Raw genomic sequence first — 12,882 nt, 5'->3', positions numbered from 1 at the left:
GATTGGAGACTTCACGAGAGGGAGAATCAAAACTGGATGCCTTTCTGGAAGGTCAATCACAACTTACTGGGCCAGGATAACTGGATGAAATTTAATGGCCTGTAAGGAGGTAAGACTAAATGATCAAGTGTTGTCTTCCAGCTTTAAAAATCTAGGAAAACAATTCAAAACCATACACTAATGAGGTGATATAGTAGTTACAAAAAAAAGAGAGCAATTTGTATTTAAATACTTTATTTTCATTTCACAAAAGCCACAGTGTTTGCAGTATACATGCCTTTTCATCAGTGCCAGTTATATGCAAACAAGTTTATCTGAAATATAAAGAAAATAAGCTCCCCACCCCATACAAACGGAACAAAACAGATCTGCACATGTGTATGCATTATACATATATATACACACACACTATTTCAAACCCACTCCCCCCCCACCACCACCTAAAAGCAAGTATTGTACAACCTGGAATTTCACCACACAAAGCTCACATGTGATTGTACGTTGTACTTGTATTTTAAGTATTTTAGAAATATACAAGCGTTCTCCCTTTACAAGTCCTTATAGTATTTAACTTTTCCAAAATAATTTGAAAGGTATCATTCTTCAGGACTATTTAACTTTATAAAGACTGGAATATAGGACTCTTGTCTGACTGCAAGTTTAGCAGTAGTTTGATGCAATTTGCTCTCAAAATACTCTACTCCCTAATTCGTTGAATAGAAAATATTATTGATCTTTAATAAGAATCCAAATTTTAATGCATTTAAATCCATTCAAGCTCCTATCTTTTCTCAATATTTTACTGCAATTTGCTAAATGCCACCATAGTCAACTCAAAAAAAGATGCCTGATCAAAACTAAGTTATCACAAATAAAAGTCTGTGTTTCTACTTTAGCGGCAGGTTTAAACTGAAAAACTAGATGTTTAAATTCTTTAGCAATATAATCTAAGAGTTTAATGTGGTAAATTACATCTTTTTGAAAACTTTCCAGGAATCATGTGAATCCATGCCTCATTAAAAAAAAACAACTAAATCTTCCAACATTTAGTGGCATCTTAATTAAAAAAAACCAATAAAATAATATAAAAGTAAGTTTACTCAAGCATTTTCTTTTCTACAGTATAGCCAAATCTGAGAGAACAAACATTTACTATGTGATGGAGTGAATTAACTACATGAAACCTGATTCAGAAATATACAAAGAAAGGCAAAATACAAGCCTAGATGCATAAAATGCATACAAAAGTGTATGGTTAATGAGGCAGCGTTGTTTTAAATTTCAGAGTGCAATGAAAGATAACATCTTCCAGCGGAGGGGAAGACCAATCTGTTGGAAAAGGAATGTTCCGTCTAATATAGAAGAGGTAAAAGATATACCATCATAAAGCAGAATTCACTTCAAGGATCAGACTTCCTGCAGCATATGGTCACTAAAAAACCCCAACACAATGAAGGCCATTACTATGTTCCTTAAAGCATTACTTTTACAATGCATGTCCAACATAAAATGCCTCAAACGTTGCAAGATGCAGTGAGCAGGTGAAATGTAAATATTTCTATGGCAAAAACCATCTCTTTGGCCAGGTACAAAATTAATATCACTCCTAGAGTAAAAGTGAGCTCTTCAGATTGACAATGCTGTTCTGGAAAAGGTGCAGGTGTTTTATGAAAGCAGGGTTTTATAAACTAAAATTTAGAGTAGGTTCAATTCAATAGTGATGAAGTACCTACTATGACATGCATCATTGCTTATGGAAGCATATGCAACATATACTTCTGTACTGAGTTACTGGAAGATGTCAGATTGTGTAAATGCTGAAGTACAATTCTATATGCAACATACTTTCAATTCATGAAGGAATCCACAGTGCATATCCAAATTTGGAAAATTGTAATATCTTCAATTTCCATGTTATCACGGTGCCCCTACAGTTTGCATCAGAGGAAGGCTGCTCTAGCGACTGGTATTTTCAGCTTTCCCACGAACAGGCAGGTGAACATTTGGAAGATGAGCATGTGCTTGCAGAAATTAGCTCAATGACTGGGATGGAGAGATATATCCAAGAGAGCAAACTAAGGTTTGAAACAGGTGACCAAGAATTTGAGTTATAGTATCTCTCTCAGAATTTGAGTTACTTTGTTAATGTGAAGGGGGACAAGGTTGGGAGTGCAACTTGAATATTGTGCGTGTGGTTTAATATATAAAAATGAAACCCTCTGGACTACTACAAATTGCCACCCTACTCAAAGGGTGTGGGGAGTGGGAAACAAAGTATCATTGACCTCCAAAAGAACATGAATAGCACTAACACCTCTAGCCTAAAGAATTAAAAAAACAGCAGATATAGAACAGGAGTTTTACTGTCCCACTGCAAAAAAGTATGGCCGCCTTTTATTCCAATCTCCAGGTAGAATATGACCTTGCATGTCACTGTAATATAATCCATAATACAGAAACCATTGCTACAATCAGATCAAAACAGCCACATATGATCCATTTCAGGCTCCTTCTCTCCTCACAGCCTGATCTGTTCCATACTGTGGAGTAAATTTAAGAAGCCAAAAAACTCATGAATGACAAAGTAAATGCAGCATTTAGCATTAATTAAATGAATTTGCAATTTTAATAAAATCAAAGATACATCAGCATGCAGACTGCTCTGTTTTCCAGGGATAAAGCTAAAAAACCTCATTCTTTAGCATATTTTTCCCCTATTAGGCTAATTTTACATGTGAAACGTCAAAGAAAATAAGACAATGGCCCAAGACTTACATAGCCTCTTGTTCTATAACGTTTGCCTGTAAACTATTATGGAATCGTAACAAGAAGTGTTTTGCTACAATGTGTGTGTTTCTTTTGACTGGAAGACAAAAGAACTGGTAAGATCCACTCATTTAATGTAAAACATGCCTTGTGTCTTGATCCTTAGCCATGCCAATTCTCCTCAATTCCCACTGAGCTCTGGAATAGATGAGGGTTCTTAGTGCTTTTCAGTATCAAGGCTTGATCCAACTCTTACTGAAGTCAAGGAAAAGCTTCTCATTGAAGTCAATAGGAGTTGGCTCCCAAGTACATACTATGCACTCCAGAGAAGGACAAGTGATATTGAAAACATGAATCATGTTCAAAAAAGGTGAAAAACTCAGCTCACTGAGTGGCAAAATGAAACAATCCTTGGGGGTTTTTTTGTTCTCTTTTTGGTTTTTTTTTTGAGTGGGGGGGTGTTTTTTTTTGGTTTTTAAAGCCGTGATTTTCCAAACTCTGTTTTTCAGTTTTTACTATATTTTGCACTCTAAAATGGAAGTGTGTGGTATTTCCTAATACAGACTACATTACCAGTAACATGTTTAAGCTCAATAGTAGAACATACTTAAAATCCCAGAGCTCAAATTGAGGAGATTATTATTAGTTCTCACTCTACAAAGTTTGATATCCATCATCTTTGCTGTTGTCAATGGAGAAAAAATTTAAAAGACCGGGGAAATAGAAAAAGGAAAAAAATACATGGTACAAACACACAGAGAAAAATATACAGAGATGTAACTAACACATTAACTGGGAGCGGGGAAAAATATCACTGCGCAATGCAGTTAATACAAGTGATTTAAGAACGCAATGAATTAGAATTACATCTAATTCAATTACTGAGGATGAGTACAAATCCACTTTCAGTGCATGCAAAATGCATTCATTTCCACTTGCTGACAGGGTTTTTTGCGCACTCATGAGGAGTAACATTCCTTTTCAAGGTTAGAACTGCAGAACTCATTTTTAAAGTAAACTACTGGCAAATTGAGGAAATTTTTCCTCAAACTTTTGTCAGAGAAGCACAAAATATGGAAATGAAACTGCATAGTTCAAATGATTTAGTACATACCTACTGATGAAAAGCCAACAAAAATACTATAATTTTCCCTGGGTAGTTTTCACTAATCACCTACCTACCTCTCTTGCACATTACTATCACAATTTCCAGGTGAAAGTCATTATAAATTTTAAAAACCAGAACCTGTATTAACATGGTGACAAATTCAAAGTGAAACCTGATTATGACTGAAAGTAGTCTCCCCACCTTTTGAAGAAAATTTTTCTCAGGGCTTCTTTCTGCACAAAATTTGCACTGGTTTAACTTAAATCCATTTAATTAACTGATGCAACTTGTTTGTTTGGATTCTCTTACATTGGTTTAAAACTTGTTATATCAGTTTGGCTGTACAGGAAAGTTTTCTGATGCAAACTAATGTGATGTTCGCCAGCTTTAAACAGGCATAAGAATATTCACACATTCTCTCTTTCCACCACTTTAACTAAACAGGTATAAAAATAATCTCTTTAGTTAAGGAGGTACAACTCTGTTTACACCAGGCCTCTAAAAGGGCCTTAAATGTGAATTGCTTTAGAAAAAAGGCACACTGTATTGTGGCTATCCTGCCTTTTAGCCTATCATGCCGGATTTTAGGGCACTTGTTCTCAGAAAAAAAGTTTTAGGCTTTGTCCCCAATAATTGTTGCACGATACCATCCAAATACAGACAAAAAGTTCCCCATTGCTGTGTTACACCAAGCAAGCATTACAGAGTAAGCAGTGTACACAAATCATACCAGTGATACTGAAAAATTAAGTGAAGAATATAAAGACCCAAAGAAAATGCTTGGCACACATGTACCTAATGCAGGCCCTCCGCAAAGATGAATGGTGAAAAGGATCAGTAGTCAATCAGGGGTCAGTCCACCATCAGAACTAGAGCAACTTCCTATGGCATTTTGGCATGGGGTGGAGGGGCACTGTTGCTCAGACATCAACAAAACAATATTAATAAATACAGTCTGGCAATTGAACGTTTGACCCTTAAAAGTGCCTAATGAGTTAGGAGCACACTCCTCACTAACTTTCAGTGGGTCATGTGCTCCCAAGTCACTGAGATGCTTCTGAAAATCTCCCCCCTCCTAAAACATTCATATTTGCTATTTGGCTGTGTTTTCTTTTCATACAGTATCAGTAGCACCTGGCCACTTAATAGACAAAGATACATATAATAATGATAGCTATATATTCTTATGTTTTTAGAACGTCTAGAAAAAACATTTTGATCATCAAAAGCTAAACCCAAAGCTACCAACCATTTTGCATAAAGAACACTGATTAGCCAGCGCTCTGCAAAAAAAAAGCATCTCTCATGACAGTTTTTTCCTTTGTTGCTCTCTTTTTCAATACTTACCCAGTGTTGAGAACAATAGGACAGGATTTCAAATGACAGGATGTTTCAAATATAAAATTACTGTACTTATTAGTTATTTATGCAGCTGTTTGGTCTATAAATGAACACAGTTCCAGAATAAATAAATATCTACATCTGGCCCACAAATGACCAAAAGAAAAACAAACTTAGGTGAGATGTGCCCTGAGCTAACTAGAACCCCTAATAGTGCAAACAATGTTGCAGCGATGCCTGGTTTCACCCTGGCCTTTGCAAAAGCAACAGTTCACAAGCTCTCTTAATGTCTAACACACACACACAGGCATTGTGTTCTCTACAGACATTGCTGCAGAGTCACTAAGTTCCTCTCCATCCACTTAATATTCAGCTGAATTGTCTCAATAGCCTCTTTGACACAGCGAAGTTGAGAAATCTTCTCTGACTTGGACTCAAAGAAAGTTTTAACCTGCAGAGTAAAGAAAATGTGCATTTCAGGCTGAGAAATGTAGGCAGTTTCCAAGTTAAGAGTGTGCCACCTGCCTGCCCTCCACCCCCTGCACAAAGCACCAATCATCCACATTCACACAGTTGGCAAATTGCATAAGAGGGCTGCTGAAAATCTGGAGTGATTACAGCTCATGGGAACTGCAGCAATGATCTGTGTAGCTTCAATAAAATTCAACAAGAAATTCCGTATATTTGATGGAATCCCCTACCTTTCACTCAAAGCACAATCAAGTTGTAGTCGTACAGCACTCAGAAATAAACTAGCTTTTTAGAGAAGGATTCTGTTCTTGTGATAAATGGGATTGCTTGAAATTATTCTCTCTTTGGTACACTGAAAAGCCATTTATCACTGGGGCATTTGACACAACAAAGTATGTAAATGCTAAAGCATATGAAAATAAATTCTGTGTACAGGTGAGATTTGCACACATTATGCATGCATGTATGTTTTTACTTGGGCAACTTTAAAGATTTTGACCTTTAACCCTTTCCCCAGAAGTTGACCATCTACAGAAGAAGCTATAGTGGCTTCTATGCCACCTTCTACCTAGTAAGCTACTGGAGTAGAAGGTGTGGGTGAGGAAAACGGGGAGACAGCTGTGGCACCTCAGCAACTGGCTGATTCTCAACTGCCAGAATGACCTCTTAGGGCTGCTGATAGCCAAAGTAAAATGCAGCGACCTTTCGGCTGCTCTATCATACACCAGAGACCTGGATAGGGTCAACGGTTCTGGAATCAGAAAGACAAAGCCACCTTTGGCTCAGTCTCCTACTGGATGCTCGAGTCATGGCCTGCTAGGTTCATACAATCTGAGCCAAATTATCTCTAATATGAGTGATAGCCACAGACTTTTTATGTAACCTTGGCAAGTCACTTCTCTGACTATTTTCCCATGTGTAGAATAGGGATACTAATAGTTATACACTATTGAAAAAGGATCTTTAAATCTATGGTGAAATGCACTATGTACATGCCAGGTATGTTATCAATAGCAAGTGCACACAATTTTTTTGGGAGAAGCCAACATTTAGGAAATAGTACTTTACACCACCAACCTCAAGTAGATGGGCCTCTGTTGAAAACTGAAAGGTTGACACAGTAACTATATTCTGGATAGCAAATGACCCCAAGTGGAACCTGAAATATGGAAGAAAAAATAAGGAAGAAAAGGTAACGTGTGGTAACCAGTTGATAAACCAAATGCACTTCGCATACGTTTTAAAAAGAAGACTTCAAGCAACAAAGGGTAAAATTTGAAAATTACTTAATTGCTTTTTGTTTTGATTTGTTTTTTTTGAAAAAGTGAATTTTTTGATACTGATCACCACATTGAGTTAATCTATCATACAGTAATACAATTTTTGGGGGGGGGGAACAGCTTAAAGTTGTAACACTTCCAACAAGCTGTCATGTTCCAAGAAAAGCAAGTATATTTCTGAAGATGGGTTCCCCACACACCCACACGAACTTTCAGTGTCTCCAAAAGGAAAAACACCTTTTTCCAATCTGTTTCAAAGCATGCTGAGAGACCACTGTAGGTGCAAGATATTATTCACCATGGAATGAAGAACAATACATGCACCATTCTAAAGTTTCATATCACTGTCCCTTTAATAAGGACAGGCTAATATTTTCTGAAACAAGCAACTGACGTGTGAGCCTAAGTCTCTAGGGGTGACAAACAACAATGGAAATTAACTACCTAAACCATTTTTGGGGGGGAAAAAAATGGGACTTGGGAACTTTTCAAAATTTTATTCCAAGTTAGCTCAGTCTCTTATTTTGCGGTGGAAAAAATGCATGCACACAAATGCTGCACCTAACACTTCATGCTAGTAATTAATTTAATAATTAAAGACCAAACAAACAATCTTACTTCCGTATAAGCTTTTCCCAGTTCTCTTTGACAAAGTCCCAGGCCAACAAGTGCCCAGGCAGACTTTGGCTGACAGTTGTTATGATATGTGAGAGTTCCTGTGCCCTGATGAGGTCTCCCTCCAGGCTTGTTTGCATTAACCTAAGAGACAAAACAGATCCAGCCAACTCAAAACTACTGTACAAACATTTCACAGCTAGACTGCAGTGGCTCTCATAGGTTACTTAGCCAATTAGAACAGAGTATATGGTAGGTCAGAGGCTACTTACAGATATACTTTCTTATCTTTTACAGATATCTTAAGAAACTAGATGTAGTCAACTACCAGAGCCAATACTGTAAATTTCATTATTTACCTTTGGTTTCCAAATGCCACACATGGGGCCCAATCCCATGAAATATAGAACAGGTTCAACGCCCATGAGTCATTTAATTCCCATCAAAGTGCCAGGGGCTCAGTGACTTTTGCATGGTCATAAGAGGAAACAAAATTCACTGGTAATCATGAGAAACTACACTAGTCCCACAGCACAGCAGTCATCGAAACCTTCCACAGTCTCTGCTACACCTTCCAGACAGACATCTGTATGTTCACGGACCACTCAGAGAATGGCTGTAGGTGTTGGAGATAAGGTCCCTCTTAGTTTCTGCATAAAGCAAGTTCAAGATTTCATCCACACAGCAAGCAAATGTTATCTGAACTCTTGGTTCTTTGTTATGAAATAGGCCCGTACTTTGAAGGCTTCACAGGATTTCTAATCTAAAGCAACTCCACATTGATCTTCCAAGAGTGTAAAGCTTTCAAGCTTGATTCTCCTCTTACTATACATTCCAAGTAGTGTAACTACACTGAATTCTAGGGAGTTTCTAATGATTTCCACCAGCATAAGTGAGCAGAGTATCAGGACCGCTGCATTTGATTATATGGAATCCTGTTCCTGATGTGTTGGGGTGTAGAGGGGTGGTCACCTCCTATGGCCCTGAAAGGGTTACAGCCAGCCCTGTGAGAGGGCTGGGGCTGCGAGCCAAAGACTAGACTGATGGGGAAGGCAGCCACAGCTAGGGCCACGCCCCATCAGACCACAGCTGGACCTATAAAAGAGTGTGGGCCACGAGCTCAGACACTCCCTCTCTAGCTTCTGAGAAAGAAGGACCTGACTGTTTGGGAGCCAAGAAGGGTACCTGAGGTGGAGCAGTGCTGGGGAAGGGCAGAGGGAGCTGGGGAGCTCCAACTTGATAAAACCCCAAGCTGCAGGCCTTGGTGAAGGCCTATGAAAGGGTACTTGGGTTTACAGACTGCAGTCCACCCCAGTGAGCGGGGGCTAGATGGTGACTGGCAGTAGCCACTGAGGCAAGGTGGGGATAGAGGGTTGGGGGTTCCCCTGGGTGGGGAGATCCAGATTGTGGGTTGCTGAGGTGGGCAGAACTCCCAGGTGCAGGAGGGACACAGGGGCCAGTGGCAGGCAAGACATCAGCTGGCAGAGGGCGCTCTGGAGCTGGAAAAGAGCTAATTCCCTGGACAACCAGCAGGAGGTGCCACATCGGTGAGGCATTGCCTTGCTACAGCTACATTTTGCTTTAATAAGCAGAAGCCTACTAAAAGAAAGTCTTCCTAGCACTATGTTTAGCCAATGTAAGAAAACCAGTGAGTCAGTTATTTTAAATGTTGAGGCAAAAATCCACATTTCCAAAGAAGCTGGGTTTTTGGTTTTTTTTTTTGTTTTTTTAAGTTTATACATGACATAATATTTTGAGAGACACAAGAACAGTGAGGTTAAAAAAAAAAAAATCTTGTATTGGACCAGTTTCTGTTGGTGAAAGATACAAGCTTTTGAGCTGAAGAAGAGGTCTGTGAGGCTTGAAGACTTGTCTCTTTCCCCAACAGAAGTTGGTCCAATAAAAAATACCTCACTTCCCCTCCCCCCCAGCCCCCATTGTCTCTCACATATTCTGGGAACACCACAGCTACACCACCACAATCTTTTGGCATTTTTTACCAGATCAGTTTTCTAACATCTTCTGTGCTGGCTAGAGCTTCAAGCATTTTGTGCTTCTCAGCTTCAGAAACTGAAGATGTGTACATGCTTAGAAGGAACTCCCAACCATCATCAGTTTTTGCTCCTGCTGCGAATACAGTCTTCATAACATCAGTAGGCAGACTATAAAAAGGTTACAAAACAAGAACAGACCTGTATGAAACAGTAGGGAAGAAATCACCACATAAAAGCTTTAGGCAAATAGCACAAGTGATGTCTTTTGCTAGAGCACTTAATTTGGTAGTAACAGTAGTTTTGTAGGACCAGATTAATTCATTTCCAGAGAGACATCACTCAGATTCTAGGCAACTGGGGACGGCTGAGCTACAGAATACATGGAATCATAGTTAATCATGCAAAAGGCTCAGACACACTATGATACAAAATCCACAATGACTCTCAGCAGAGTAAGTTCTGGAAGGTGAGAAGGTTAACTATGCAAGAACAGCTACAATGTGCTACCATCTGAATTTTTAAGCTGTAAACCCAAGTGAGAATTATCTAGTAGGCATAGCAGTCACATTCAACACTGTGGATACAAAGTTCTAATTTCTAAAATATAGTTCCTCTTGTTTTATGCCATGCTATATTCAAAAGAAATGCTATAAAAACTGCTGAATGAACCATAGCCTCTGTACTTCAGTGGCCAAGACTAATTAAGATCTTTCTTCTAAACAAATGTGGAGAAGCGACAAATACATAAACAGAATATGCTCAGATTAGTTTGTGCTTTACCTCTTTGTGCCATTGGAAGCCTTCCATTCGTTAAATAGCTTGGTGGCAGTGGTGCTACAGTTTCCCAAGTGATGGGAGCAGGCAAAGGCTAGCACAGTAGACCGGAACTCTCGTTCCGATAAGGTCCCATTATCAGTCCAAGTCTGTTGATCAATTTTGCTTCCAAGTAGCTTTTCAACTTTGCCCTAGATGGTGAAAGACAGTAAGCAATACCAAGACACATTTAATTGCTCAGAGAGGAATTCACAAGCAAGATAAAGAACTAATTTAAGGGTGTAAGATTGTGTAGACCACCCCCTATTTAAGCTACTCCCAATTAGACTACCATACACATAGCTAGTAGGTGTAAATAGATTTAAGCAGACTCTCTGCATCTGAATGTTAGGCCTCTAGTCCCAATCTGGATGAAACTGTCAGGTTCCAGACATACTAGTCAGATTCAAGAACTTTTGAAACAGCAGACTCGGGTGTTTTCTCCCATTTCTGCAGCAGAAGAGGACCTGGATTTTAAAGAGTTTATTACTGAATATCTATTGCAGTAGTACATTAAGAGCCCCAGTCATGGCCCAGGACCCCCACTGTGCTAGGTACCATACACAGAACAAGAAAACGGTCCCTGCCTCAGAGTAATTAACAAACCTTTATTACTCAGGGCAGACTGACAGAATAGCCTTACAAACATAAGGCAAGCCAATGAGATTCCTGAATGTTGGTCCATCAGAGTCTGACCAGAGAACGCAGTTGTGAATCGATCTTATGGGAAAATATTTCAAACACTGATATGGAGAAGAGGAAGACGTACCACTACTCTTGCTGCAAGATTCGGCATTCCTCTTTTTTCTACGAGGTCATAGATGAGACTCAGTTGGAACAGAGCTTGACTGATTGGTGCAGTGTGGTTCTCTTTCACTAGGTAATCAAGCAGATGAAAGGCCTTCAACAGAGACACCTTTCCTATACTAAAAAGGTCAAAGAACATAAAAAGAATTAAAATGGATTCAAAACAGACTTTCTGGCTAAAATGGAATCTTAAGGATGGCATCTACCTTTGTACAAGACTCCTAATTAAAAAAAAGAGAGCTATATCACGAGCTGGAAGCAAATGGAAGTAAAAATATATAAAGTGTTACTGTTTGTGTAACAGAACAATGATGGCAACAATCATGCCTTTGATTAAGGGGCGGAATTAAAATAAGGTGAAGCACGGTGGTAACTGAAAGTAAGTGAAATTACTCAGATTAAGGAAGAGGCTGTCACAGAAAGGCTACCCAGAGTTCTCAGCTTCATTCCAGCTGCAGAGCCAACAGAGGGGTACATAAATGTTTTAATGGCTCTCTCTCATTATGTCAGAAGCAACTAGTTTACTCGTGCTCAAGCACAACAGGTACTTTTCCTTTGATAGGACAAAAATCACATGGCATTTCTCTCAGACTTAAAGAACATGTTGTCCTCAATGCCAACAGAACTAGCAGTCCTTTACAATACAAAGGGATGAATGACGGCACTAAATGAATGGAGATCAACATCTGATGTTTTATCATTGAAACTTCAGCATCAATGATAGCGGATACTGAATAAAAGTATCTTTAAAGCATTCTTCCTCACAATGTTCTTAAGTGCAATCCTTTGTCTTGCACAAACTTAAAATTAAAAAAGCTATACTTCCTCCCAATACCAAGAATTACCCCACAAGACTGAAGATATTGTTGATCAGGTGAGCTCGGTCTTTGGGACTCAGAGCAGCGGGATCTGTCCTCAGCAGGTTAATGAGAGTATTCCAGTCATCTTCAGCGTAGTGCACTATATAGTACCCATTCATGTCCACATTGAACTTTACCCACTTCACCTCCTCCTGAAGTTCAATGGTAGCTAGTTGAGATAGAGAGAGAGAGAAGGGTAGAGACACCCACACAGTTATGCTGTTAATACTGAACATTTAAAAAACCTATTTTCTAATGCTGAGAGTTTAGAGTACTAAATGGTTTGGGCCCAGCTTACTCAGGAGATTATTTCTCTTTCCATCTATACTATTGCAGAGATGGAATCTGAGCTGGAAGCTCCCTGGTCATAAAAAGGAGCAGCAGTCAGCATGGTGTTCTGTGTGAAGGCCCCTAAACTCTGGATTGTTTGCCCCTTCTATTTGGGCTAATCAAAATAACCGGGCCACTATTTTCCACTAGTTACTGTGCATTCCTACAGAGTTCAATGGATCTGAATTACAACTAAGAATCTAAATAAGTCAGGAGACAGAAGGTGAATTTTAGCATCAAGGTCGTAATGTAGAGGAGGAGAGGGAATCCAGTTACAACAGATGAGCCCTTGCAACCAAGAAGCAGATTAGAAGGGAGAAACCCTCTTTTTAAAGATTTATTTGGAGTATGGGTTGAACTGAGGGCAGAGTTTATCCCACTGGAGATAAAAGGTGGCAATTTCAAAGTTGTGAATAGCACAAATGTGACAAGACTGAATAAAATCCAATAGTTTTAGACTAGATTTGTGCTTTCCGATTTGGCAATACTGGCTGTGA

At 39.1% G+C, this 12,882-nt stretch overlaps 1 protein-coding gene across 1 annotated transcript in view; it reads right to left on the bottom strand.

The window, feature by feature from the left end:
* Window positions 1-217: 217 nt before the first annotated feature.
* LNPEP (leucyl and cystinyl aminopeptidase) overlaps window positions 218-12,882 on the bottom strand; it is a 105,776-nt gene continuing 93,111 nt past the window's right edge. The window contains exons 12-18 of the mRNA XM_032798694.2: window positions 12,041-12,224; window positions 11,158-11,314; window positions 10,356-10,540; window positions 9,582-9,743; window positions 7,585-7,725; window positions 6,764-6,845; window positions 218-5,666 (exon numbers count right to left, since the gene is read on the bottom strand). Of these exons, the coding sequence (XP_032654585.1) occupies window positions 5,535-5,666; window positions 6,764-6,845; window positions 7,585-7,725; window positions 9,582-9,743; window positions 10,356-10,540; window positions 11,158-11,314; window positions 12,041-12,224 (1,043 nt within the window). The 3' untranslated portion in view covers window positions 218-5,534. The remainder of the gene's footprint in view (window positions 5,667-6,763; window positions 6,846-7,584; window positions 7,726-9,581; window positions 9,744-10,355; window positions 10,541-11,157; window positions 11,315-12,040; window positions 12,225-12,882) is intronic.

Source organism: Chelonoidis abingdonii, chromosome 6 (assembly GCF_003597395.2).
Source record: "Chelonoidis abingdonii isolate Lonesome George chromosome 6, CheloAbing_2.0, whole genome shotgun sequence".
Lineage (NCBI taxonomy): Eukaryota > Metazoa > Chordata > Testudines > Testudinidae > Chelonoidis > Chelonoidis abingdonii.
The sequence above is the reverse complement of the archived record's forward strand: the minus strand, read 5'-3'. Positions and strand labels throughout refer to the sequence as shown.